The following is a 25,582-nucleotide window of genomic DNA, read 5'->3' on the forward strand; positions in this document are numbered from 1 at the left end:
AGTTGGGCTCTGAGAGGTGGAGTAACTTTTCCGGAGTTGGACGGACAAAGCATGCCACGGCCAGGACCACAACCATCCACAATGGTCATTAATGCCCACTCTCCCTGGGCACCTTGTCTCCCTCCACCAACCACCCCTCCCACACCCTGGACTTTGTCCCCTTTCTTGGGGGGAGGGGAGCTCAGTGAGACAGCAGAACAGAGGAGCTGGCCAAGTATGATTTATTGGACAGCAAAGGTGGCAGTGCCTGGAGCCGCTAGGTGTGGTTAGGCTTGGGACGTGGGAGCGGTTTGAGCGCGTAGGCGAGACAGCACAGGGACGCGTCTGGGCACAGGTGCATGAAGGACTCCTGCCTCGTGCAGTAGGTTCGGCAGGCCCCTTGGCCCTTCCAGCACCGTTTGAACTCCGTCCTCCCTGTCAGAGAAGACTACAGGTCACAGAGCCGCACATAGGTCAGAGATCAGACCAATGGTCACAAGTGAGGCCACAGGTTAAGCCATCTAGTCATAGGTGAGAGTTCTGGTTACCACTGAGGCTACAGATTTCAGTCCTGGTTAACGCACAGGCTGTACCACTGTGAACAAGTTTCTTGTCCACGTAGAAACCGCCTAAGGTCACACAGTCATTAAAAGCGGATCCAGGATTCAAACCCAAGCAATCTGCTTCAGAGTCTACACTCTGAACCATGACACAAGCTGCCCTGATATAAAAGGGACTGTTTAAAATTAGATTATAATGAGGAAATTTCCAACCCTGGGCCATAGAAAAGACAAGGCTTAGAAAGAACAGGTCCTATCCACCCCCACCCCAGTAGTCATATAACCAAAGTTATATGGCCTGAAATATAATCTCTCCTTAGTTTATTCATTTAACAAACATGGAGCGTGGAGGGACCCAAAATAAACAATATGGCCGTGGGTCCAGGCCTTTCCCACAGGCAGGGAAAGCAACTTAAAAGCAAGCAAGTAGCCAGGCCTGGTAGCACACACTGGTAAGCCCAGCAACCCAGAAGGCTGAAGCAGAAAGGTCAGGAGTTCCAAACCAGCCTCAGAAAGTTAGCAATCTTCAGTAATGCAGTGAGACCCTGTCTGAAAATAAAAAGGACTAGGGATGCAGCTCAGTGTAACATACCCCTAGGTTCAATGTCAGTACTACCAAAGGAGAAAAAAAAAAAAAAAAAAAAGACCCTCTCTCAGAATGAAATCAGAGTCCAGGGATTAGCTCTGTGGCAGAGCACTTGCCTCGCATGTTCCAGGGCCTCGGTTCAATTTCTTGTGCCACAAAAGACAAGAGGACAAGCAAATAAATAGATGGAAGTGATCAGGGCTCTCTGGTGGCCAATTTGAGCAAAAATTGGAAAGTGAGACAAGATTAGAACCACGGAGGCTTGTCTGTTGTGCAACATTTCTAGACGCATGGCTTTAGACAGGCAGAGAGCGAGCAACTCAGAACTGGGACCGAGTGGAGGGTGGAGGGAGAGGCTTGCCTACGTCTCCCTGGACTAAAGAGATCCCACACAATCCTCAGATGACACCTTGGGACCATCCACAGGTTCCCCTAGCCCTGCCGACTGGCCCATCCTGCCATTTGTCCAGGTAGAGAATCTCAGGATGATACAATGCTGGCCTCAAAATCTCTATGGGACAAAGAATCTGTACTCTGAAGAGGGTGCTTAGCACAGTGATCAACAGTGATGTGACCTCAGCTCAGAACTCCTGAATCCCAATCCCAGCTCCATCATTTCCCAGCCGAGTGACCTTGGCCTTAAATTCCTCAGCTCTATGGCTCTTTTTTCAGAGGAAAGTTACAGGATCATTTTATCCCAAGGCCTGGCACAAAATGAATGCTCAATTAGTAGAAGGTGAGATTATCAGAATAACAGCTTAGTAGTTGGAGCTCCCACAATCCATTCTAGGTAACTCTCCACTATCCAGATAAAGAAAGGAAGGGACTTGCTCAAGATAGATTAGCTGCTCAGTGGTGGGTCTCGACAGAACCAGAGCCCCTAACTCTCAGGCACTGGCCATTCCTAGAATAAATACTCTTAGCACATCATCACATCTGAGTTTCCCAAGTACCTAAGACCCAGAGATGTTATTTTCTGGAGGATGATCTGCTTTCCCCTCCTCATGTCTTTGACGAGACCTCCCACGCTTTCTAGTCCCCATTAGTCACACGGGACTCCATGCTGTTCCTCACACCAGGCTACCATCCTCCTGCCCCAGGGCCTCACTCCTTGATGCTCCCACCACCTGGAAAGAACAATCTCCCCTGCATCTCACTCGATTCAGAACTCGGTTCAGACCTACCTTATAGTACAAAACGAAAACACCACGGAATGTACTTCCAGATAACTCATTGGAGCAGAGGAAAAGGCCAATAACAGAACCAGCTTGGTTCAAGTGCAAGGTGTTCTCGTTGGGTGACAGGTACTAAGGAGTTCTTTAAACTGGTTTTTTTTTTAATTTGCTTGAAATTTTCTAAAATAAAAAAGTTGCTTTTAAAATCTCAAATCATTACACTAATCTGTTTTGCATAAATTTAAATTTTTCCAGAATGAAACATTTTTTAAAAACTCACCTTCTGGAGCTGAGGGTGTAGCTCCGTGATAGAGCACATACGTAGTTAGCATGCTAAGCATTTGTGAGACCCTGGGTTCAATCCCCAGCACCAGAGCCCCTAAGTATAATCCCAGTGGCTCAGGAGGCTGAGGCAGGAGGATCACAAGTTCAAAACCAGCCTCAGCAATTTATCAAGGCCCTAAGCAACTCAGCAAGACCCCGTCTCAAAAATTTTTAAAAAATTAAAATAAAGGGGCTGGGGATGTGGCTCAGTAGTTAAGCACCCTTGGTCCAATCTCTGGTACAAAAAAAAAAAAACTCACAATGTTCACTATTCTATTTTCACGTGTACTTGAGAATTTTCTAAAATAAAAAGATTGTTTAAAGCCCCATCAGATTTCTTCCTAGACCACCCCGTCAGCTTGCCCATCACCCCCTGCTGCTCTCACCCCTTACCTTGCTTTTATTCTTCTTATCACAGACACATTATGTGTTTTTCTTTTTTCTATTTCCACCAAATAAAGTGTTAGCTCCACAAAAGCAAGGACTTGCTTTCTTCCAGTCAAAATCCCAGCAGTGCCTGATGCACAGGATTTTTGAAATGCATAATTGTTGAAGAAATCCCATTTTACAAATTAGGAAACTGAGGCACAGCTGATTTAGCTATTTGCTATAAGTCAGTGGTGTGGCCAAAATTAAATGTTGATCTTGGCCCTTCTGTCCTCCAGGACCTGGGAGCCTATTACACACACACACACACACACACACATACACACATACTCACACACACTCACACACACATACACACATACACACACACTCACACACACATACACTCACACACATACACACACACACACACGGGTGACATTACCTGGTGGCACATGACCCAGGACCAGAAGAGCCACAGTGAGTAGTAGTAGTTGTGCCATGGCTACAGGACTCCTGGGGAGGCTTCTGGGGAGGACTCAAGAGGAGAGGAACCCAGTGGTTGAGCCTGGCTGCCTGTGGAACAGCCTTTATGGACCACAGATGAAGGCAGGGCCGGGGACAGTGGTGGGAGTATGAGGCCATGTTGTCCCAAGGCTGCCTGGGATCTCAGCCAGCTCTGTGGGAACCGGTCAGCTGCACCCTCCAGAGGCTGCGCAGCTCTGAAGCTGGGGGCTGAGTTTCCTGAAGCCATGCCTGGGGACAGAGACTGGACACCTTCCCTGTATGGGTGAGTGAGAAAAGCGATGACTTGAAGTCAATCCCAGGATCTCCCCCTAGTGTCTGGGAGACCTTAGACAAGTCACTTAACCACTCTGGGACCCCAGCTGTCATCTATGAAATGATGACGAGCCTCCTTTACAAGGATTACAAATGAAGGTGTCCCTTCTTAATGGCAAGGAGAAGGGACGAGAACACACTGGCCCATTCAAACAAGCATGCATTGACACCTACTCTAAAAATGGGAAGAAACCTACCTCATAGAGAGTAATAGCTACCCATCTCACTTATGGCATTAAATGAAACAATACAATGATTCTCAAAACGTGTCCCCAGCCAGTAAGTACCTGGTCTGAACTGGAACTTGCAAACTCTCCCGCCCTTCCAAACCTCTAGGGGGTGGGTCCTGGGAAACCGCAGCTTAAGAAGACTTCCAGGTGATTCTAACATACACTAAGGTATGAGCACCACTAAGATAATGTATATGCTAGAGCCTGGAGTCGTGTCTGGTAGTCAGGTATCTAAGCTGCATTGGGAAAGATGAGTAGAGAAAAGGGTACCCCAGGCAGAAGGGACAGGGGGCACCAGAAAGAGTGTGTGGAGCAAGGCTCTGTTGAGAGGAGAGGCTGAAATTGACCCTGCAGAGGACAGGAGTGAGGGCACAATGGACCTTGAATGCCAAGTTCAGCCTTTTGTATTTTAGACAACCATAAGTACTTAGTGGGGGTATAACCTGTTGAGGGTACAGTTTTAAATAAAGAAACTGAAACCCAAAGAGGGGAGTTGACTTGACTGAGGTCACCCAGCAATTGAGTTGCAGAGCTGGCCTGGAAGCTAAGTCATCTCACTTCCAAGGGTGGTGTCTCACCACACAGGTGAGAAACGGAGGCCAAGAGGGTCATGCCTCGGAAGGAAGCCAGGCATGAGGGGTTTGGGGTCTACCCAAGACTTGCGGGGGCTGCTGTAGGAGTTGTTCCAAGCTGGACACCTGAACCCCTCAGCCATGACAAGTTCCACCCACAGGTACAGCCTGGTCTCCAAGGTCTCCCACACATATGCACCCCCAAGAGTTACAGGAAACCAGGCACAATGGCACATACCTGTAACCCCAGAAACTTGAAAATCTGAGACAGGAAGATCACAAATTACAAGTCACCCAGGAAACTTAGCAAGATTCTGTTTCAATTTTTTTTTTGGGGGGGGGGGATTGAAATCAGGAGCACTCAACCACTGAGCCACATCCCCAGCCCTATTTTGTATTTTATTTAGAGATAGGGTCTCACAGAGTTGCTTAGTGCTTAGCCTTTGCTGAGGATGGTTTTGAACTCGAGATCCTCCTGTCTCAGCCTCCTGAACCGCTGGGATTACAGGCAAGCAACACCGCACCCAGCCTCAAATTTCTTTTTAAAAAAATAATAATAAAGAACTGGAGATGTGGTTAGAGGGATAGAGCAGTAACAATCTCCAGTAACACTAACCCAGACACACACACACACATACACACACACACACACACGGCCCCACAGCCAACTTCCCTACCAAGATCAGTGACTCTCCTCCTCCATCATACCTGGGGAATTTTGTTTGCCTTGTTTTTAAGCCATGAACTATTATGGAAAGGGACAATAGGCTGAAAGGCAGAGAGACCTGAGTCCAAAGCCCAAGTAATCCTCAGCTGGTGAATAAGCAAAGGAATGAATGACAGCAAAATCAGATATTCAGAAATCTTCAGTACAGACTTCCAGGACTCTCTCTTCCCCCAAGCTGTTTCCCAGCATTAATCCTCCGTCCAAAACAGAGTTTCTCCAAGTGGAGTGCAAGAACGATCTGCATCAGGACGTTTGGGAGTTTGTTTAAAACATTTATTCCAAAGCCGGGATGTAGCTCAATGATAAAAGTTGTTTGACTAGAGTAAGGCCCTGGGTTCAATTCCCAGCACCCCAGAAAAATAAATAAAATAAAAAGATCCCCGAAACCCTGGGACCTAAAAAACTGAACCTTTACCAAGCGGCGGAGTGGATTTTGTGAAGGCTGAAGTTGGTGCCCCGCACTGATGGATTGGACCGATGCGGACGCAGAGGGGCATCCAGACCCTTCCTCTCTCTTGTCGGCTACCCCGACACTGTCACCCCGACCTCGCGCAGGCCTGGAAGCGGCGGGTCACCAGGGGATCTGCAGTCTTAAAAACGCAGCGCGGCCCAGGCTCGGGGCGGGGACCCCGGGGCTCTCTGCCGGGGCGGGGCTGGACGGGGCGGGGTCGCGCTCCTCCCCGGCCCGGGGCGGGGCGGGCCGGGCCGGAGGGGCTGCTCGCCGAGGCGGGCGGTCCAGCCTGCAGCACCCAGCGGCTGAGGCGGCGGGGACCCGGACCCCTCCCCGGCCGAGGTAAAGCCCCGCGCCGCCCGCCGACAACTTGCCCAAGTTGGAGCGGAGTTCGCGGGGCGCCTGCTGGGGGGGGTTCTGCGGAGCCGGCGGGGGCCGGGGAGCTTCGAAACCGCGTGCGGGGTACGGGTCCCCAGCCCTGGGGCCGGGAGGGGCCGGGAGCCGCGGACTGGAAGCCCCCTGCCCCGCGATCGGGGCCCTCACACCCGGGACCCCGGGCTGGGAAAGCTCGGACGCAGCCTCTGAAAATGGCACATGCGTTCCCGGGCCCTGTGGGCTCCCCGCCTGTCCCCCGCCGGGACCCTGTCCTGTCACCAAACCTGGGGCCTGGCGGGCTCGCAGCCCCCGCCTTCCAGCAACAGCTGGAGGCCGTAGCGCCAGCCGCTCCTGAATTTTTCACGCAGGGGGCGGGCCGGACACGCCGTTCCCATGACACCAGGGCACTCGGGTTACAGCCGGAGGGATCCCCCGGTCCCCCTTGCCCTTCTGGGGCACCGACCCCGTGGGATCCGGCAGCGGAAGTAAACCCCCCAGCGGCCCTCAACCCTCCTGGGCACCCCCAATCTAGAGCGTGTGGAAGAGACCAGTGGGAACAGGGCGGATGAGGGCAACTCGGATGCCTTTCGTACCAAGGGTCTCATGTTCTAAAGGAGGGGCAGGTTGTGCATGGACATCCACCTAGCTGCGGTCTGTCACCTGGGGTGGACCATCCTTAAGGCATGGGACATGGCCTCTGGGTGTGCATGTTCGTGTGTTCACAGCCTGCCGACTCACCCCTTCCAGGTGACCTTACCCTGGGCCTGAAGCCAGAAAACCCCCACTCCAAGGAGCAGAGGTGCCGCCTCCCGTTCAAACAAGAGAGGACTGTGGAGGAAGCCTTCTCAACCACGTCAGGACCCTACAACAGAAAGAGGGGCTCAGAGCAACTGCCCATCCCTACTTCATTCAGGGGGAAGGAAGAAGGAGTGGCCAAAGCCCTTCCCTCCCAAGGATGACATTGAACACCCAGCAGGAAGCAAAGACCCCCCTGCGACGGAGAGCCAGCACTCCACTCACCCTGTCATCCCGGGGCCACCAGCCTGGTCGCCTATGCACAGCAACCCCCAGTCAATCCCAGCATCCCCGATTGGGCCAATCAGCCTCCCTCAACCCTCCTGTCCGGAAACCTTCACCTGCCCCAGATGGTTGGTCCTCTGAATCCAGCGACTCAGAAGGCTCCTGGGAAGCCCTCTACCGAGTGGTGCTGCTTGGAGATCCTGGCGTAGGGAAGACCAGCCTGGCCAGCCTCTTTGCAGGGAAGCAAGAGCGGGACCACCATGAACAGCTGGGAGGTAGGGGCCTTGTGGGGTGGGGTGGGATATGGCCAAAAGAGTGAAAGGCCTGTCACCAGGGGGCAGAGGGCTGCCAAGAACAGTTGTAGGAGTCATGCACTGTTCAACTCTGAGCATCATTCACGCAGACTATGAAGTGAATGATGCTCACCTGGATTGTGCAGGACGCAACCTGCATGGTGGTCTAAAGGAGGGAAATCCTTAAATAGAATGAGAAAATTTGCCAAATTTTCATGGATGAGACGTGTATGATTCACCTTCATGTCATAAGGGGGGCAATTCAGAAAACTGTCAAGAAATGGTGGACTTTCACCCAACTCAGAAACTCCCATTCCGAAGTCCCCCTGACTCTCCGATGCCCCAGACCCATAGACACCCAACGATGGCCACCATGACCTACAGCAAAGTCTCTAAAGTGGAGACTCCCAGATCCCAGGAACTGGGTTGCTTTATACCCAAGAAATGCAGTGAGCTCACAGGGCCAGGGGACCCAGGATGATTGGATATGGGGACAGAGGAAATGAAGACAGATCCCTAAGGGACTGGATGGGAGGACATAGAGTGAGTGGGGCGGGGGTTTGTTAAAAGCAGAGAAGAGGTGGGGACAATCTGGCCCTGCTGTTTCTGCAGCCTCAACACTCCTAAGAGTGAGAACTCACCAAGGGGCATATAGACTTACACCTGCATGTGTGTGAATGGGGAGACCAAGGCCCAGAGCTTAACATGACCTGTCTGATGCACACGCTAAGTCAGAGACTGTGGGGCCAGGAGGGTTCCCAGCCCAGCTTTAACCCCACCGCCTCAACCTTTCAATCCACCACACTTTAACCCCACCACCCACTCATTCAATCCACTACACCCACCTTCCTGGCACCTACCACGTGCCAGGTACTATGCCGGCAGCCAGGGAAGCATGGGCTCCTCATGGAGTTTCTTGACCTACCAGGAAGGACACACCAAATAAGTGTGGTGAGCACTCCCAAGGAGAAGTGGAGGGGTGATGTGACCAGAAAGGGGGGCTAGGGAGCCCCACATCTCCCAGGCCTGCCCCTCCTCCCTGAGATACAGTCTTCCCTTGGTTGCAGAAGATGTGTATGAGAGGACCCTCACGGTGGATGGCGAGGACACCACACTGGTGGTCATGGACACCTGGGAGGCCGAGAAACGGGTATGGCACTGCAAGCAGGACTTGGGGGACAAGGTGCTGAGCCTCACACCACACTCTTATTCTCACCTGGGACACACAAAGCAGGGTTTGGGGCAAGGGCCATTCTGAGCATACTCCCCCAAAACCTACAGCTCCTAAACAGCCTTTCCAAAGACAGAGACCCTCACAACCCTGATCCCTTCTCTCATTCCGTGGATCCCCTCCTGGCACCCACCCCAAGATGTGCTTCTCCCCTGCAGGCCTCCCCAGCATCATGACCAGCCTCACCCCACCCACCCACTCACACTGTGCAGGAGAAGGCAGGCTGCATTTGGCACCAGGATGCCCAAGGTTGAAGCCCCCTTTCTTTTACCTACTAGTTGTATAGCTTTGTGCAAGTGACTTGCCTACTGTGACCTACAGTTTTCTTGCCTGATGAATGGTGAGTTGTTGCAGACGTTCCTGTCATCCTGTCTTCCTCCTCAGCTGACTTCTGTTGTTGTTGTTGGGTGGCTTTTGGTGCTAGGGATCAACCCAGGACCTTGATTAGGCAACACGCTAAGCATGTGCTCTACCCCTGAGCTGTACCCCCAGCCCCATCATCAGCTGATTTTAAAACTTTCTTAGGCAGTTCCAAGAGGTGAGCCTAGTCTGGAACATGAATAATAAATGCTGAGCAGGGTGGAAAATTGTATGTGATAATTCTTATTAGTTACAACTAGGTAGATAGTGAAAAAGGAAACCAAAGGGATCCTTCCTACCCGCTTCCAAAGGAGGAAATGGACAGCAAACAGGGACATGTCTCTATTATGACTTTCCTATCTTCTTTGGGTTTTTATATGGTAATATATGCCTATTGTTGACCTTTGAGGATATACATGTAAGCAAAGAGAAGGATCCAAAAGTCAACTGAAATCGCATCTTCTTAAAGGGTAGCACCTTTCCTTAACTCTCAAGGAGGCCCCACCCTATGGCAGTATTGAGTGATTGACTAGAATGGTGGCCAGTTCCACCCACAGGCCCAAAGAATGAGAATGAAGGCGCTAAGTGGTCAATTTCTCTTAACAAGCTTAAAAAGTAATGCAGATCCAAATGAGCATAATAATGATGATTCTTACAATGACAGCTGACATTTATGGTGCACCCTCTTTCACTGGATGTATGACATTCAGGCAAAACCAAAAATATACAGTTAGGCTTCTGATTCCCATTCTACTGATAAAGAAACTGAGGCTCAAAGAGGTTAAATCAGATGTCCGAATCTCTGAAAGAGCAGATAGGATTCCAAGCCAGATCTATGCGACTCCATAGCCTGTGCACACCAGGACAGCCCCTACCTGTGTCCCTCGGGAGCACCATCTTCTGAACCTTCAGCTCATTCATTCATTCTAAAGCACTTAGTGGGTGTCCGTCATGGGCCAGGTGCTGGAGATGCAGCAGTAAACCAGGCAGACATGTCCCCTGGCCTCAAAGAGCTCACAGGTGGGTGACTGCAGATCTATTTTTTGGATGCAGTTGAGGATTCCCTGGGCATGGTCCAGTGAGTGAAGAAGAGGGGTCAGAGAAGGAGCACCGCACTGGGGACAAGGGGGGGAGGTTACTGGGCCTGAAAGCAGGAACTGGAGATCTGCACCCAGCTTGCTGTGAGGCCTTGAGAATGTTTTCTCCTCTTCTCTGGACTTTTGTTTTACTTTTCTATCCATAAAATAAGGAAAGTAAACCAGTTTCCCCATTCAGTGCCTGTGAAGGGAGTTCCCAGAGCAGGCCCAGCAGTGGTAATCTATTGGAATAAGCACCTGTCCTTTCCACTCTGGACTGGACGGTACTCTGATGTCAACAGATAGAATTGGACAGAACAGTAGTGCCCTGCATTGGCTGACCATCTGATCAGCTGGAGAGGATTAAAAATCAAATTCCTAAGCTTCACCCCTAATGAATAAGAACCTCCAAAAGTAGGGTCTGGAATCTATATTTTGAATCACACTCCCAGTTGCTTCTCACCCACCAATCCATGCACCAACTGACTATTGGTGATCACCTGTCACATCCTCCATAAATATTTGTATGATGAATAAATGGTCAAGCCCCACCCTCTCATCCTACAGATGGGGACAGGGACCCTAAGGGAGGAAGGAACCCATCCATAGTCAAGGTTGAGAACTCACCTCACTTGGGACTCCATCCCAAGCTTACTTGGCCTGAGGAATGATCAGTGTGGCTGTTGAGAATGCATCTCTTTGACAATGATGTTGTCTGCAGATCTGATACTTTCCCATTCAAGTATCTTATTTGGTTATCAGGAAATCTTCTGACTTACAATCAATGCTTTCGCCACACTCAACCTTTCCCACTCCAGACCTTAGCGTCAACATTCTCTTTATCTGGAACCTCTTCTCTCCTGCTTGGCCTGCTCACCTTTCAAACCCCACTCACTGGTCCACTGGAAAACCATCCCACAATCTGCTGACCTCCACCCTACCTACCTGGCTCCTCCAACCACTTGCATATGGCCCTCTGGAAGGTACACACCACACTGCATTAGAACTCTCCATTCCAGCTGTGTGCAGTGGCACACACTTGTAACCCCAGCTGTTCAGGAGGCTGAGGCAGGAGGATAATGAGTTCAAAGCCAGGCTCAGCAACACAGTGAGGCCCTAAGCAACTCTGTGAGACCCTGTCTCTAAGTAAATCACAAAAAAGGGGGTGAGGATGTGGCTTAGTGGTTAAGCAACCCTGGATTCAATCCCCAGTACCCCCAAAAAAACTCTCCATTCCACTAACATCTGTGATGGTTTGGATATGAGGTGTCCCCCAAAAGTTCCTGTGTTAAGACAGAAATGTTCAGAGAAATGACTAGATTATGACAACTATAAGCTCATGAGTGGATTAATCCATTTGCTGGTTTAGTAATCTAAATGGGCCAGGTGGTAACAGTAGACAGGTGAGGTGTGGCTGGAGGAGATGGGTCACTGGAGAGGTGCCTCTCTCTGCTTCCTGGTGCCATGTCCTTCTGCCATGATGTTCTGCCTCACCTTGGGCCCCCGAGCAATGGTGACAGCAGACCTTAGACTATACCTCTGAAACTATGAGCTAAAATAAACTTTTCCTCCTCTGAGTTGTTCTCGTCAGGTATTTTGGTCACGGTGATGAAAAGCTGACTTTCACAATCCCCCTTCTGCACCAGGAGCTTCTGGAGGGCAGGAATGTGTCTAATTAAACACATAAATTTATTACCCAGGTGATCCAGTTTCAGAATGCGGTCCCTGGCTAATGGCCCCCATCCAGAATGGAATATCAAAATCACTCCTGTTCTTTCCTTTCCTTGGCCAAACAACTTGAAAGGACTCAACTTTTTTTGTTTGTTTGTTTGTTTGTTTTAGTTTTAGGTGGACACAATGTCTTCATTTTACTTTTATGCGGTGCTCAGGATTGAACCCAGTGCCTCACGCACACTAGGCAAGCACTCTACCACTGAGCCACAACCCCAGCCCCAGGACTCCACTTCTTAAAGGGAAGGGGATGATCATTTCCATCCCCCTCTGAACTTACACTCCACAGTTGCTTTTTAGCCCCTTTCACTTCAAAACTGCCTGAATAGGCCTTCCCTGAAGTCCACCTCCTGTCCTCATTTCTCTCTCTCTGTCTCTCTCTGTCTCTGTCTCTCTCTCTTAATTCCGGATTGCAGGCATCCTACAGAAATGTCTAGCAAAGCCAAACCCTCCTCAGAAACCAGACAACAGAGCGGAACAGGCAAAGCCAGACCACCCCCTCTCCCTTGGCAGGAAAAGGAACCAAGTCCTTCTCTGCCCCCAGTACCGAGCCTGTGGATGTGATCAGTGAATGACAAAATCAAGTGATGCAGTGTCCACCCAATTTTTCAAGCAGAGAAACCCAGGGTCAGAGAGGATCAGGGGTTTTCCCGAAGTGACACAGGAAATTATGATAGAATTTGTCCCCCAAACCTGTGCAGAATGTAACCTCAACCCTAACCCCTCCCACTAGACCAGACCAGCCTCTTTCTCAGCCAGGGCCAGGTGCCCTCTGAGCACAGGCCTGGGGTCCCTCCCCTACAGGATGAGAGCTGGAGCCAGGAGTCGTGCCTGCAGATGGGCAGCGCCTATGTCATCGTGTACTCCATCGCGGACCGAGGCAGCTTCGAGAGCGCCTCTGAGCTCCGCATTCAGCTGCGGCGCACACATCGGGCAGACCACGTGCCCATCATCCTCGTGGGCAACAAGGCGGATCTGGCCCGCTGCCGGGAAGTCTCTGTGGAAGGTGAGCCCTCCACCCACCCTCCTCTCTCCCTTGACCCCACTGCCCCTCCTCCAGGGCTCTTGCCTGGGGGCTGTTTGCCCTGCCAACCCACTCCCACCCTGCAGCTTCTTGACTGGGCAGAAAACTGCCTCCTCTCTCACCTGGGAAGAAGTGAGAGACCTCAGGACTTGGTCCTCAAATCCTGCCAGCCCCCTTGCCTCTCTGCCCTGTCTTGGCATCTCCCCTTGGTCCTAAGCCAGTCTCTCTAGTTCTCTAGCCCCTCACTCAATCGGTCCTCCTTGCCAGCGGCCAGAACCAGAATTGACCTCCTCATTTCTTTCCTTTCAAATTTCCCGGTAGCTCCACATGCCCTGAATCAGGGACACCTGATTGACCAGTCAGAGGCCCAGTGCCTATCCGCTTTTGAAGGGCTTATGTTTGAGAAATGACCATTATTGGCTCCAAAATGAAGTGAGAAAATGATAAATTTAAGTTTTCCAAAGCTTTAATTGTCTAAAAGGAACATAATATTGTGTCAACCAGCAACTACAAACCAAAACTTTTTAAGTTATCTATCAATTACATTTACAGTGGGATGAGAATATTTTAATGTTTCATATTTCTGGTTGGGTCCATAAAGATCTTAAAATGGCCCCACTTACAGAATAACATCTCTAAAAATATGGAAACTGAGACTAAAAAGGAAGAGAAAGCCAGTTTCACAAGTCATCAGCCATGAAATACTAGAATTCAGGCCCCTGTCTCACAGCCTAGTGCATCCCGGAGCTGGAAGACCATGTACTTTGTGGAAAGGCACCCCCAAAATCCGCAACGTTATCCGCAGGAGATTTTGTTAAAACACAGGTTCCCAGACCTCATCCCAAACCTATAGGATCAGAATTCCTGAGGGTGGGCCCAGGAACCTGCTTTTCAACACGCTCCTCCAGGTAATTCTAATGCCCAGGAGATCAGCCCTCAATCTGGCATTCAGCCTGGTCTCTACCTGCTCCTAACCTCCCTGTCCTCCCAGCCTCATTCTGCCATCAGTATCGGTCAGTAGACTGTGAACTAACTCCTCAAAGCCCCACATGATTTATCTCTTAAGTCCCCTGAAACTGCCCTAGGTATGGGCACAGGCAAGATGGCTTCCAGTTGACACTGATCCACCTCTTCCTATCTTTGTCTCCGTCTGTCTGTACGGCTCACCTGACCCCGCCCCTCAGAGGGCCGCGCGTGCGCCGTGGTGTTCGACTGCAAGTTCATCGAGACTTCAGCCACTCTGCAGCACAACGTGGCCGAGCTCTTCGAGGGCGTGGTACGCCAGCTGCGCCTGCGCCGCCGAGACAGCCCCGCCCAGCAGCCCCCTGCACCGCGGAGGAGGGCTAGCCTGGGCCAGCGCGCGCGCCGCTTCCTGGCCCGCCTGACTGCCCGCAGCGCCCGCCGCCGGGCACTCAAGGCCCGCTCCAAGTCCTGCCACAACCTGGCCGTGCTCTGAGACCACCCGCCCTTCTGGGGGTGGAGGGACACTGGGTACATTCTGTCCTCCACCGAAGGCAAAGGTGCAGTTGCCTGGAGTCCGAGTCAAAGGCCCTTCCAATCCGCTGCCCTGATGGCAGAGCTTCGAGGACCCTTCGACCTCAAGGAAGCAGTGGACAGACTATGGGTCCAAAGCCTCACTGGGCACAAAGTAGAGGGGGTTTTTTTACGTGGTGGGTATCTTTTGGTAAAAATCTTTCTTGTCCCTGGGCAACCCATAGAAACCCTCCATGATAAACCTGTCCAGAAGGATGCCCTGTCTGAATGCCCAGAACGGCCCTTCTGGGCTCTTCCAGGTGTCCCCACCTCCTGCATGCCCATCTACACTGACTGGTTAGCCTACTGGCCTGGATGTCAATAAAGTCATTGAATCAATTGTGTTCTTAGGCTTTTCTCCCAACCACAGGGTATAGTCCCTGACTCATGTATTTAGGAGAAACACAGTGGATCACAACTAACCACAATTCAGTGTGACCCACTGAATTAGATTATAGAGTCCCAAAACATGATATGGAAGGAATATCAGCACTCATTCTAACAACATAACAGCTGGTGTTTGTGGGAACTGGCTATGTGCTAAGCCATCAGAGATATTAGTGAATATCTGTCCCTCCCCACAATATCCAGGAAGGTGATACCATTAACCTGCTGAGAGGAGGGTGATACCATTAACCTGCTTTGACTCTTTAGGAAACTGAGGCACAGGGACAGTAAGGGCTCACACACAGGATCATAGAACTGCTATAAGTGATATTGCCAGGATTCCAAACCAGGCTGGTCCCACTGAGTCTATACCCAAATTATCCACAGTCTTCTTGAAGAACTTGGCAAAATGGGGCCCTTGCAGTGGTGCATGCCTGTAATCCCTCCGACTCAGGAGGCTGAGGCAGGAAGATCACAAGTTCAAAGCTAGCTTCAGCAATTTAGCAAGACCCTTGCTATCTCAAAATTTAAAAAAAAAAAAAAAAAAGGTTGGGGATGTGGCTCAGTGGATAAGCACTCCTGGGTTCAACTGAGTTCAATCCCCCCATGCTAAAAAAAATAATAATTTGGGAAGATGGGGATGTAGTTCAGTAGTAGATGCTTTCCTAGCATACAAGAGGCCTGGGGTTCATTCAGGAAAGAAAGAGAAAGGAAGAAAAGAATGGAATAGAAAAGAAATATTGTGGGGAGGGACAGATTTTCAAACACAACTTTGCATGCAATTTAAGGCGGTAATGGTCTATGAACATGAAACTCAATCCATTAATCTCCAGGATCCACCCCAGTTTATTCCAATTCATGCATTTTCCCAACGTGGAAACTCAAGTCCAGCCAAGGGAAGTGAGCACCTCAGGGTCACCCAGCCAGTGAAGACCCAGGGCCCAGGCTTCCCACGGCTTCCCTTTGCCGGTGAGAGCACAGAGGTAGTGAGGTGGCCAGCCTGCCTAGGGACAGGGTGCATGTTGGGGATCAGGTCAGGAGTTTCCAGCCAGACGGACGAGAAGGGGTGTCACTGCTTTGAGAGGAGAACGAGATGCTAACGGTTTGGAGGTTTGGACCTTCGTCTCTGACGCCTGACACCCCTGCCCCCAGCCAGCTGCCTGCCCGGATCCCTCAGCCCCGCACGTGGGTCACCACGTTCCAGCCTCCCGGCAGCGAGACCTGGAGAGTGATAACCTCCAGCGGCGCCCCGTCCCCCAAGTCTCGCCAGCGGGTCACTGATGACACCTTTTCCTCCACCCCGACCTCAGCGGGAGGAAGGGAAGAGGAGGAGGGTCTTCCCCCGCTCCAAGCTGTCTCCGGCCTGCGGTCTGGGGAGGGCTGTGGAAAGTTGGCAGAGGCAGCCGGCAGCAGCCGGGAGAGTGGAAAAAATGATATCAAACCCGGAAAAATGCAGGCCGGATGGAGGCCGGAGCCTGCGGAGTCTGCCCGGGGAGGTGAGAGGAGGGGGGAGGAGGGACAGCGTGGTGGCCAGGCTGAGAAAGGAAGAGAGGCCAAGGGAGTTCAAGAGCAGCTCTAGAAAGCTGAGGAGGGTGGCCCTCCATCCCTCCTTTCTCCATCCATAAATATTTACTGAGGATCTTCTAAATGCAGGGCACCGTGCCAGGCGCTCAGGAGATGCGGTGAATCCCGAGGAGGGTGCCCGGTGCTCCCTGGAGCTGCCACAGCCTGATAGGGCAAGCAGAAAACAAATAGGAGAATGAAATAACCATACACTGATAAGAGACAGGAAATCAGGGTAGTCAGCGAAGGCCCTGAAAAACCAATCCCATACGGCTCCATTCACAGATGGGGAAACTGAGGCCAGAGGGCGCTGAGCCCAGGCCACTCAGAATGTGGAAGAAATAGCTGAGACCAGGGTGGGATAGGGACAGTATGCCGCCAGCTCTGGCAGGATAACCTGCCCTGAACCAGAAGTCCAAATTCAACCCTCTTCCCCTCCACATCTCTGTGCCTTAGTTTCCCCATCCATAAAATGGATGTGACAATTCCCTCCCTCAAAGTTCACACAAGGGTCAAATGATTTAAGATGTATAAAGTACTTAAAATAGTTCCCTCGCCCAGGAAGTCTCAATAAGTGTTGCTTCAGATTTGGGGGGAACCAGGGTTTGTTAAGGGCTTTGTTTTATTTTGTTTCCGGTGCTGGGATTGAACCCAGGGGTGCTCTACACTGAGCTACATTCTCAGCCTCTTTTTTAAATTTTATTTTGAGACAAGGTCTTACTAAGTTGTCCAGGCTGGCGTCATTTTGAAGACCTGGGAGTCTTCCTGACTATGACATGGAAGGACTTTAGGAAAATCCCTTTCCCTCTTGAGCCTCAGTGTTCCCATATGCCAAATAAAGGGGTTGAATCTGAACTTGTATCATATATTTATGTTCTCACATGTGTATTGTCTGCCTCCCCCACAGTAATGAAATCCACATGAGGGAAAGGTCCTAAGTGCTGCTCTGTCCCTACCACCCACCACAGTGCCTGGTTCAAAATGGGTGCTCAAAAAATGGATTAATTAACCAACCTCTCCTGACCTCTCTGATTCTAAGTGTGTGTGAACAAGATATGGCTGGAAACCGAGAGGAAATCCATAGTACTCTTCCCAGGAACACAGCTCATTACGGTTTAGAAAGTTCTTTCTTATCCATCAAAACAAATAAACAAAAATAGATAATTTTTAAAAGCTCTTTCTATATGGTAGTATTGATCCCATGCTACATGCTTCTCTTTTTCTCTTTAGCACAACCCTCTACTTAATAGGTATATTTCATAGATGAGCATAGAGAGGCTAAGGGAACCCAAGAAATAGATCCTAGGCCACCCAACAAGGAAGGGTCATCGGTTCAGCTCAGATTAGTTATCGAAGCAAGAAGGAATTGCTGTCTTCTTTTTAAATTTGTTTATTTATTTTAATTAGGTATATATGACAGCAGAATGCATTTTGATTCATTGTACACAATTACAGCACAACTTTTCATTTCTCTGGCTGTACACAATGTAGTGTCACACCATATTTGCGGTCATACATGTACCTAGGGTAATGACGTCCATCTCATTCCACCATCTTTCCTGCCCCCTTACCCCCTCCCCTAAGAATTGCTGTCTTAATTATATGGATTAGGGAGAAAAGATGAATTGTCCTAGCTCAAGGTCAATGCAATAAAAACAGCAAATAGTTGCATCCCTCTTCCTAGGTACCAGGTGCTGTTCTGAGTGCTTTTTAAATTTGTTAAATCCTCAAAACTGATGATTCAACCACCGTATGCCAGTTTTCAGGTGGAAAAACTGGAGCACAAAGAACCTTCGACCCAATATAGCACCATTGGCACATACATAGCAGACCCAGAATTCAGATCAGGGAAGTCTAGTCCCTCCGTGTTTAGGGCTCACCTACAGGGCACCGTTTGTTGATAGGACAAACCCAGAGTGGACTGGTACAAGAGGGGAGCAATCTTTGCCTTACCCTGCTCCCTGTTCTGGGGGCTGGGCAGAGAACAAAAACACTTCAAGAGTCCTGAGCCGCCCACCAGCTGGGACTTTCCACCTTAAAGGGAGGATACTGTTATGGAAAAAAATGATAAAGCTCTGGAAAGATGAATATCTCCCCTGAGGCCCCCCAATCTCTCCAGAGTCCCCCCTCTTGCTGTGGGGGAGGGTCATGAACTGTGCTAGCCTGGTCCACGGGAGATGAAGGCCACCTGGCTTCCAAGACACCCCAGCCAGGCTGCTCAGACTCCGGAGGATCGTTGGCCTTGGTGGAAAGTTTCAATTTCTCAGCCAGAAGCATGAGATTTCTGCTTGGAGAACCTGAGGAATCCAGTCCAGGCTGCAGCTCCCAGTCCCTGGGTGGTAGGAAATACATGTCTCATTTCACTCACATGGGGACAGACTCACAGGCTGTAAAGGAAGGTAAGGAGCACAGAGGTCCCAGCTGGCAGACACAGGAATGTCCAAGTCCCTGCCCTGGCCAGGAGGGGAGCGGAAGGGTAAATGAGGGCTAGAAATTTTTTTCTGCAAATGCTTTATAAAGATGAAGAATCTCTCAGCTCTGTCATGAGCAAGTGACCTTAGACAAATGAAAATATACAGAGCGAAGAGATTTGGGTAGAATTATCCATGTGATTGTCTCTATCTCAAGACCATTTGAAAATTCTAGTCCAACAGCTTGAAAAAATATACAAGTTTGGTTTCAATTTGAGCACTGTTCCCTTCTGTTCAGTTCAGGGTTCAGTTAAAAATAATACTGATGATGGGCTGGGAGCTTTGGGTTCAGCAATGCGTGCAGTTTCCCCCAGTTCCATCTGGTTCAAGTTCAAGGGTAGGGTGTGTATGGAGGGAGGCTAACATTCCCATGCTTCCTGAATGTGACAAGACATTGGCAGAAAAGCACAGATTTTGGAACTAGGAAAAAACCCATGTTCAATCCGATCTCAGGCATCTCTTTTGGATTCCTTTCCTTCACCTTGAAATGGGAGGTGGGGAGCTGGGTTGTAGCTCAGTGGTAGAGCCCTTGCCTAGTATGTGTGAGGCACTGGGTTCGATCCTTAGCACCACAGAAAAATATAAACAAATAAAATAAAGGCATTCTGTCCATCTACAACAACAACAATAATAATAATAATAATAATAATAATAATAATAATAAATTGGTGGGAATTCCTATTCCATAGAATTAAATGGGATTTTTGATATTTAGGAATGCACTACTATATGCACTGGGTAATTGACTTTCTCCCTGTGTGCCTCAGTTTTCTCATCTGGAAAATGAGAATATTAATAACATTCTCTCTCTAAGGGCTATGGTGAGAATTTAATCACGTTGTTCTTTGTTAGTACAATGCTTTGCACACAGTAAATAAACACTCCATGAATTATAGCTGTTAATATATTCTATGCATTTCTTACTATTTCCTACATCTATGTTCTGTGAAGCATAGTATTGTATGTTTCTAAACTTCACTCAAATATACTATATGCATCCTTTAGCTTTATTTTTCACATTCAATTTATATTGTAAGATTCATTTCTGTTGAGATATGTAAGCTTACTACATTCTTTTTAGTATTCCATTATACAAACATACACAATTTATTTTCCTTTTTACCCTTGGACTTTTCCTTTTTCTATTATTATCAGTGCTGCTATGAACACTGTACATGTCTCTTTGATCACATGTGTAAGAGTTTCTCCTTCCATCTTTCTATTCTGCCATTTTCTAAGTCTCAGCTTGCCCTGGGCTGGTTACCCTTAGGGTTCCAATATGGCCACTCTAGTTTTAGGCATCAAATGTGGACATGACAAGGGCCAGTGGAAAGAATAAGGCTGGTTCTCCCTGGTTCTCTCCCAGAGACCTCCAGCAAACTTCCTTTCATTTCTCATTGGCCAGAAATGGTCACTTGACCACCTTCAAACCCAATCATTAGCTTAGGTTAACCAGTGTTTACCCTCGAGGGTAGACTCCAACCTGGCCATCCCAGAAGAAAGGTTACCTGAGGAGAAAATCACATCTCAGACAACAAAAAAAAGGCTGGGAATGCATGCCAGATAGAGGGACTGTTCTAATTACTGTGCTGCATAAGAAGCCACCCCATTAATCCTGGTACTACACACACACACACACACCACCCCAAAGCTCAACAGCAGGAAAACATTTTCCTCTAGGTGGTGAGAGTCAGGGATTTGGGCAGGGAAACATTGCTACAGCCCATCTCTGGAGTCTCATTTGAGAAACTCAGATGGGGGTGGGGGGGTGGGGGGGTAACTGGGCAGCTGTGCAGAGACCATCTGGAGGTGTCATCCCTCAGCTGTCACGAGGCAGCAAGCTACGCTGTCACCCTTCTGAGGCCCTCCCAGGCAGCCTGCAGTTTGCTTCCTTTTGCTGCAAATCACCACAAATTTAGTGACTCCATACAGCACAAATTTATTATCCTCAATTTTCAATTTTGAAGGGTGGAAGTCCAACATGGATCTGATTGTGCTAAAATCCTGGTGTCAACAGGGCTGTTTCCTTTCTAGGGATTTTATTTTTTTATTTTTATTTATTTATTCATTTTTGGTGTCAGGAACAACCTCTGAGCCCCATCCCCAGCTCTTTTTATGTTTTATTTAGAGACAGGGTCTCACTAAATTGCTTAGGGCCTCACTAAGTTGCTGAGGCTGGCTTTGAACTCACAATCCCCTGCCTCCGCCTCCTGAGCCCCTGGGATTGCAGATGTGCACCACTGCACCTGGCCTTTCTGGGGGTTTTAGAGGACAGTCCCTTATCTTGCCTTTTCCAACTTCCAGAGGCCAGCTGCTTTCCTCCATCTTCAAAGCCGGCACTGTCAGGCCACGCCATCTCTCTGGTACTCTCCGCCTCTGCTTCCATTCTGGAGATTACAGGGGCCCACTGAGATAGTCCAGGATAATTTCCTTATTTACTCATCTGATGAGCAAGCTCCACTCCAGCCCAGTCTTAACTCCCCTTTATCATGTAGCGTTACACATTCACACCTTCCAGGGATGAGCACCTGGACATTTTGGGAAGCCGTTCTCTGCCTACCCTGGTGGAAGGGAGAAAGGCAGGAAGGAGGGTAAGTTCACATCTCCACTCTTACTCCTCTCTCCAGCCTTTTCTAATGAATACACAGGAAAGGCCCCAAATTAAAGGGCTTCCCCCACCCTGGGGATGGCAGGTGCTGAGCCACAGTCCTCGGAGGCTGATCTGGCCAGTCCTCCTCAAGGCCGGCTCTTCTCCAGGAGCATCAGCTCCCTGAATCTTCACCTTCAAATGTCTACCCATCTCTCAGAAAACTCTCCTGTCTCCCCACAGGTATGGGATTTGCCCCTGAATGATCCCCCTCTCCCAGCAGTATGTCATCAGAAGTCTGAGTCACTGGGGTAGGTGACACCCCAGGTGCCCCAACAGGGCAGTCAAGGGTATTCTTGGATCTTAGCTCCACCATCCTGACAGCAGTCCTGAGTGAGGGCGACCACTGCAGAGTCGGTCCCCTGCAGCCTCTGCCCATCTACTGAATGAGAGTCGATACTTTGCACATGACCGTCTATAAAGCTACAGTGGACCGTCCACACACCGATGGGACGCACTGCACTAATGCAAAACCACAACCACAGGCTGCTGCCCGAAATGCTCAGAGTCAAACGAGCAACACAGCCAGTCAAGTGGAACTGGATCAAGGACACTAAGGAGCATCGAGGCTTGTGGCAAACTGAAGGCACCTGAGATGGAGCCCAGGGCCTCACCTGGTAGGTAAGCGCTCCCCCTGAGCTGCGTGCCCAGCCCCTGCTCTCCAGAGATGAACCCAGCTGCTGCCAGGTGTTATGTCAGTTGCTGCTGCTATGTCAGTTTTTTTTTTCTTTTCTTTTCTTTTCTTTTTTGGTACTAGGGATTGACCTCAGGGGCACTCGACCACTGAGCCACATCGCCAGCCCTATTTTGTATTTTATTTAGAGACAGGGTCTCGCTGAGTTGCTTAGTGCCTCACTGTTCCTGAGGCTGGCTTTGAACTCATAATCCTCCTGCCTCAGCCTCCCAAGCCATTGGGATTATGAGCATGTGCTACTGCGGCCAGCTGGATATGTCAGTTATTCTAAAAAAAAAAAACCAGGAAGCCAAATCTTTATAAGAAATAGCTCAATGCTTAGGTAATTTTTGTTAATTCCAATTTTTAAAAACCCTGGGCAGGACTGGCCTGTAGCTCAGTGGTAGGGTACTTGCCCAGCATGTAAAGCCCTGGGTTCAGTCCCTAATTCCACCAAAAAAAAAAAAACAGTGAAATAAAAACCCTGGGCAGAATAGGTCCGCCCAGCCAAATTCTGACAAGAGGCTGACATTTTATAACCTTTGGTCTAAACCCAAAGAGTGACAGGGAAATGTATTCTCTGCCATTCTCCAGCCTGCAAGGCCCCCTTACCCCACACAGTTAGTGCATAATTATAAAGAACGGCTTGTTCCCCTATTCGACTTCTCTCTCTCCCTCTTTCCAAGAAGGCCTCTCCTTCCCTGGCATTTGGGATACCAAGGATGCCAGGTGGTGAATTTTTTTAAACTGAACTTTGAATCATGGTAATAATATATTTTCATTATAAGAAAAAAATCAAAACAACAGAGAATATATGGTAAAAAAATTTTAAAAATGCATTTATCTGTGAAGTTGCCTACAGCTCCACTGGACAGGAATCCTTATAAGAACATTTTCTAACAAGAGGTCCGGAGGTAAGCAATTCTAAAGTTGATTCATCGGCCCTAAAATGTCAGGACACTGGTCGACTTCTCTAGTCATTTCCCTCAGGGTTATAATTTGACTACCACAATCCCAAGCACCACATCCTTCTACTAGCATCCCAAGTAAGAATAGAAGGGAAAAGGTCAGAAAAGGATTCTTTTCTTTAATAGCGGCAAAATTGTTGGCCCAGAAATTTCCCTTCCTATTTCACTGGCCAAACTGGGTCTTGTGGCCGACCCCAGCTGCTAGGGGGCCTGAGAAAGCAATCATATGGCAGAAAGGAATAACATCGGCACTCAGGGGCAACTCATGACTCATCCCCAAGCTGCCCCACACAAGGTGGCCTCAGTGGGCTACAGGAAACTGGGTAAGAGTCTCCCAATGGGCAACTTTGGTATTTGCCCCAGAATTCCCTCCATCCTCTCTCCCCTGGATCCCCGCCCCTCCCTGGAGGTACCCCCCATTAACAGCTGGGGTTTGTCCTTCTGGATTTTTCTCTACCATCTCCATATACACTGGAGCAGATGTTTGGCCATTTTTCTTTTCTTTAAAAAAAAATATTTTTATTCATTGTTGATGATTTTTTTTAATATTTATTTTTTAGTTTTAGGTAGACACAATCTCTTTATTTTATTTTTATGTGGTGCTGAGAATCGAACCCAGTGCCTCACACGTGCTAGGCAAGCGCTCTACCACTGAGCCACAGCCCCAGCCCTGGCCATTTTTCTTTTCTTCCACACTCTCAGAACCACAATTTTGCTGTTGTTCTCCTTTTCTCTGTGGAATCCAGAATAAATCCGGTTTGCTTTAAGCCAGACAGGGATTTAAAGGGGGACTTACAATCCAGCTCTGGCCAATGAAGTGGGATCTAGAAAAAGCTTCTTTCCTCTTTTAAAAAGAACTGAATACAAAAACCACAGTGGAAGGGAACAAACACAACCCCACCCCCCCGTTTTTTTATTGGTCACTGGAATATATGAATGTGATGTCTGGAACTGTAGTCACTATCTTGTGATCATGACAGGATCTAGTCACAGGATGGCAAAGTCCAAGGATGGGAAGCACCTGAGCTCTGGAGGAAATCAAGTTACCGAGCTCACCAACCCTGAAACAGCCCCACCCCGGGACTCACTGTTATGTAACCTGTCCTTAATGCTGAAGCAAATGGTCTGAGGGGAAGGTGGTTACAAAGTCAAAAATCACACACATATATTTCTTCGTGCATCCCCACTGTCCCCGCAGTACTGAGCTACACCCTCAGTTCTTGCTTTGTTTGTTTCGTTTTGCTTTTAGACAGAGTCTCACTAAATTACCCAGGCTAGCCTCAAATTGGTGATCCTCCTGCCTTAGCCTCCGGAGTCACTAGGATTGCAGGCATTTGCTTTTTCACATCAGTGGATTCGTGGTCATATGCATTAGAATTGAGTTCAGTTGCAAGAAATGAAACCCAAAAGAATAGTGATAGAAATAAGATAGAAGTTCATTTCCCTTTCATGTACAAAAAGTGCAGAATCGCTTCCGAGGCTTATAAGTACAGGAACCAGGGACTCCTTCCATCTTGAGGTTCCACCAGGTCCAATACAATAGGCTACTCCAAGTGCAGCCATCATGTGCACATTCTAGCCAGCAGGAGGCAGTAAGGAGCCAAAAAGACAGTCTCAGAAGACTCCTACATAACTACTTCAGCTTCCATCTCATTGGCTAGAACTTAGTTCCACTGCCATGCTTAATTGTACAAGAATTTAGGAAATGTACTTTATCTGAACAGCCATGCACCAGCTCCAAATAGGCATTGAGGGACAACAAGCAATCTTTGCCACAATGCCGTACATATCAGTTATAATTTGCTTTTCTCACTCCATGTATCCGGGCTTTCTATCTATGCCAGTACATGTAAATTCACCTTATTTTGAAAGTTATTTCGTTTTTCTACATTCTTTAGATAGATGATTAGATCATTTATTTGAGACTTTTATTTAATGCTGGGCATTGAACCCAGGACCTCATGAATGTTAGGCAAGCCCTCTACCACTGAGCTATATACCTCCAGCCCTTCTCTGCTAATATAAATATTTAAAACTAAAAAATTACCTTCTAAGCTCTAGATGCATACCACAAATTTTAATATATTGTTTCTTTCATTATTGTTCAGTTCAAAATATTCTCTGAGTTCCCTTATGATTTCTTGTTTCTATTCATTATTCAGATGTATGCTATTTAATTTCCTGATACTTGCGGGCTTCCTGTATATATATATTTTTTTTGTTATCTATTTCTAGCTTAATTCAATTGCAAACTTGAGACTTGTTCCATAATTCAATATATGGTCTATCTTGGTGCATGTTCCACAGACACTTGAAAATAATAGTATTAGGCTGCTATTGGGTGTAGTGTTCCAATAAAGTCAGCTCACACAGTGTAATCCCAGCGGCTCGGGAGGATCATGAGTTCAAAGCCAGCCTCA

General features: G+C 48.7%; 2 protein-coding genes across 5 annotated transcripts; one reads left to right on the forward strand and one right to left on the reverse strand.

Annotated features, from left to right (window-relative positions):
* Positions 1–215: 215 nt before the first annotated feature.
* Positions 216–5,933, reverse strand: Defb124 (defensin beta 124). Of its 2 annotated transcripts, none has more exons than XM_046433954.2 (2): positions 3,436–3,897; positions 216–414 (listed from the first exon to the last, which is right to left on the reverse strand). In XM_046433954.2, the coding sequence occupies exons 1-2, from the start codon at positions 3,491–3,493 to the stop codon at positions 257–259; spliced, it is 216 nt and encodes a 71-aa protein (XP_046289910.1). In that variant the 5' UTR covers positions 3,494–3,897; the 3' UTR covers positions 216–256. The 2 variants fall into 2 exon arrangements, 1 of the variants encoding a protein (XP_046289910.1); XR_006849628.2 differs by lacking the exon at positions 3,436–3,897 and adding an exon at positions 5,775–5,933 and having other exon boundaries at positions 277–414.
* A 104-nt stretch (positions 5,934–6,037) lies between these two features.
* Rem1 (RRAD and GEM like GTPase 1) lies at positions 6,038–14,792 on the forward strand. 3 transcript variants are annotated; one of them, XM_046433858.1, is made up of 5 exons: positions 6,038–6,152; positions 6,933–7,480; positions 8,566–8,648; positions 12,701–12,902; positions 14,105–14,792. In XM_046433858.1, the coding sequence occupies exons 2-5, from the start codon at positions 7,141–7,143 to the stop codon at positions 14,374–14,376; spliced, it is 897 nt and encodes a 298-aa protein (XP_046289814.1). In that variant the 5' UTR covers positions 6,038–6,152; positions 6,933–7,140; the 3' UTR covers positions 14,377–14,792. The 3 variants fall into 3 exon arrangements, with proteins under 3 accessions (XP_046289814.1, XP_046289816.1, XP_046289815.1); XM_046433860.1 differs by having other exon boundaries at positions 8,569–8,648; XM_046433859.2 differs by having other exon boundaries at positions 6,138–6,272.
* The last annotated feature ends 10,790 nt before the right edge of the window (positions 14,793–25,582 follow it).

Source organism: Marmota monax, unplaced genomic scaffold (genome assembly GCF_021218885.2).
Source record: "Marmota monax isolate L192 unplaced genomic scaffold, Marmota_monax_Labrador192_F-V1.1 WCK01_AAM20220418_F8-fsc00014, whole genome shotgun sequence".
Lineage (NCBI taxonomy): Eukaryota > Metazoa > Chordata > Mammalia > Rodentia > Sciuridae > Marmota > Marmota monax.

What these genes read in the sequence shown, in the direction of transcription:
- Rem1 (XM_046433858.1), top strand. Translation starts at nt 7,141, where the DNA reads ATGACATTGAACACCCAGCAGGAAGCAAAGACCCCCCTGCGACGGAGA. An exon ending in CCTGGGAGGCCGAGAAACGG is followed by an intron (nt 8,649 to 12,700) that starts GTATGGCACTGC and finishes CCTCCCCTACAG; the next exon opens with GATGAGAGCTGGAGCCAGGA. An exon ending in CCGGGAAGTCTCTGTGGAAG is followed by an intron (nt 12,903 to 14,104) that starts GTGAGCCCTCCA and finishes CCCGCCCCTCAG; the next exon opens with AGGGCCGCGCGTGCGCCGTG.
- Defb124 (XM_046433954.2), bottom strand. Translation starts at nt 3,493, where the DNA reads ATGGCACAACTACTACTACTCACTGTGGCTCTTCTGGTCCTGGGTCAT. An exon ending in CCTGGGTCATGTGCCACCAG is followed by an intron (nt 415 to 3,435) that starts GTAATGTCACCC and finishes CTTCTCTGACAG; the next exon opens with GGAGGACGGAGTTCAAACGG.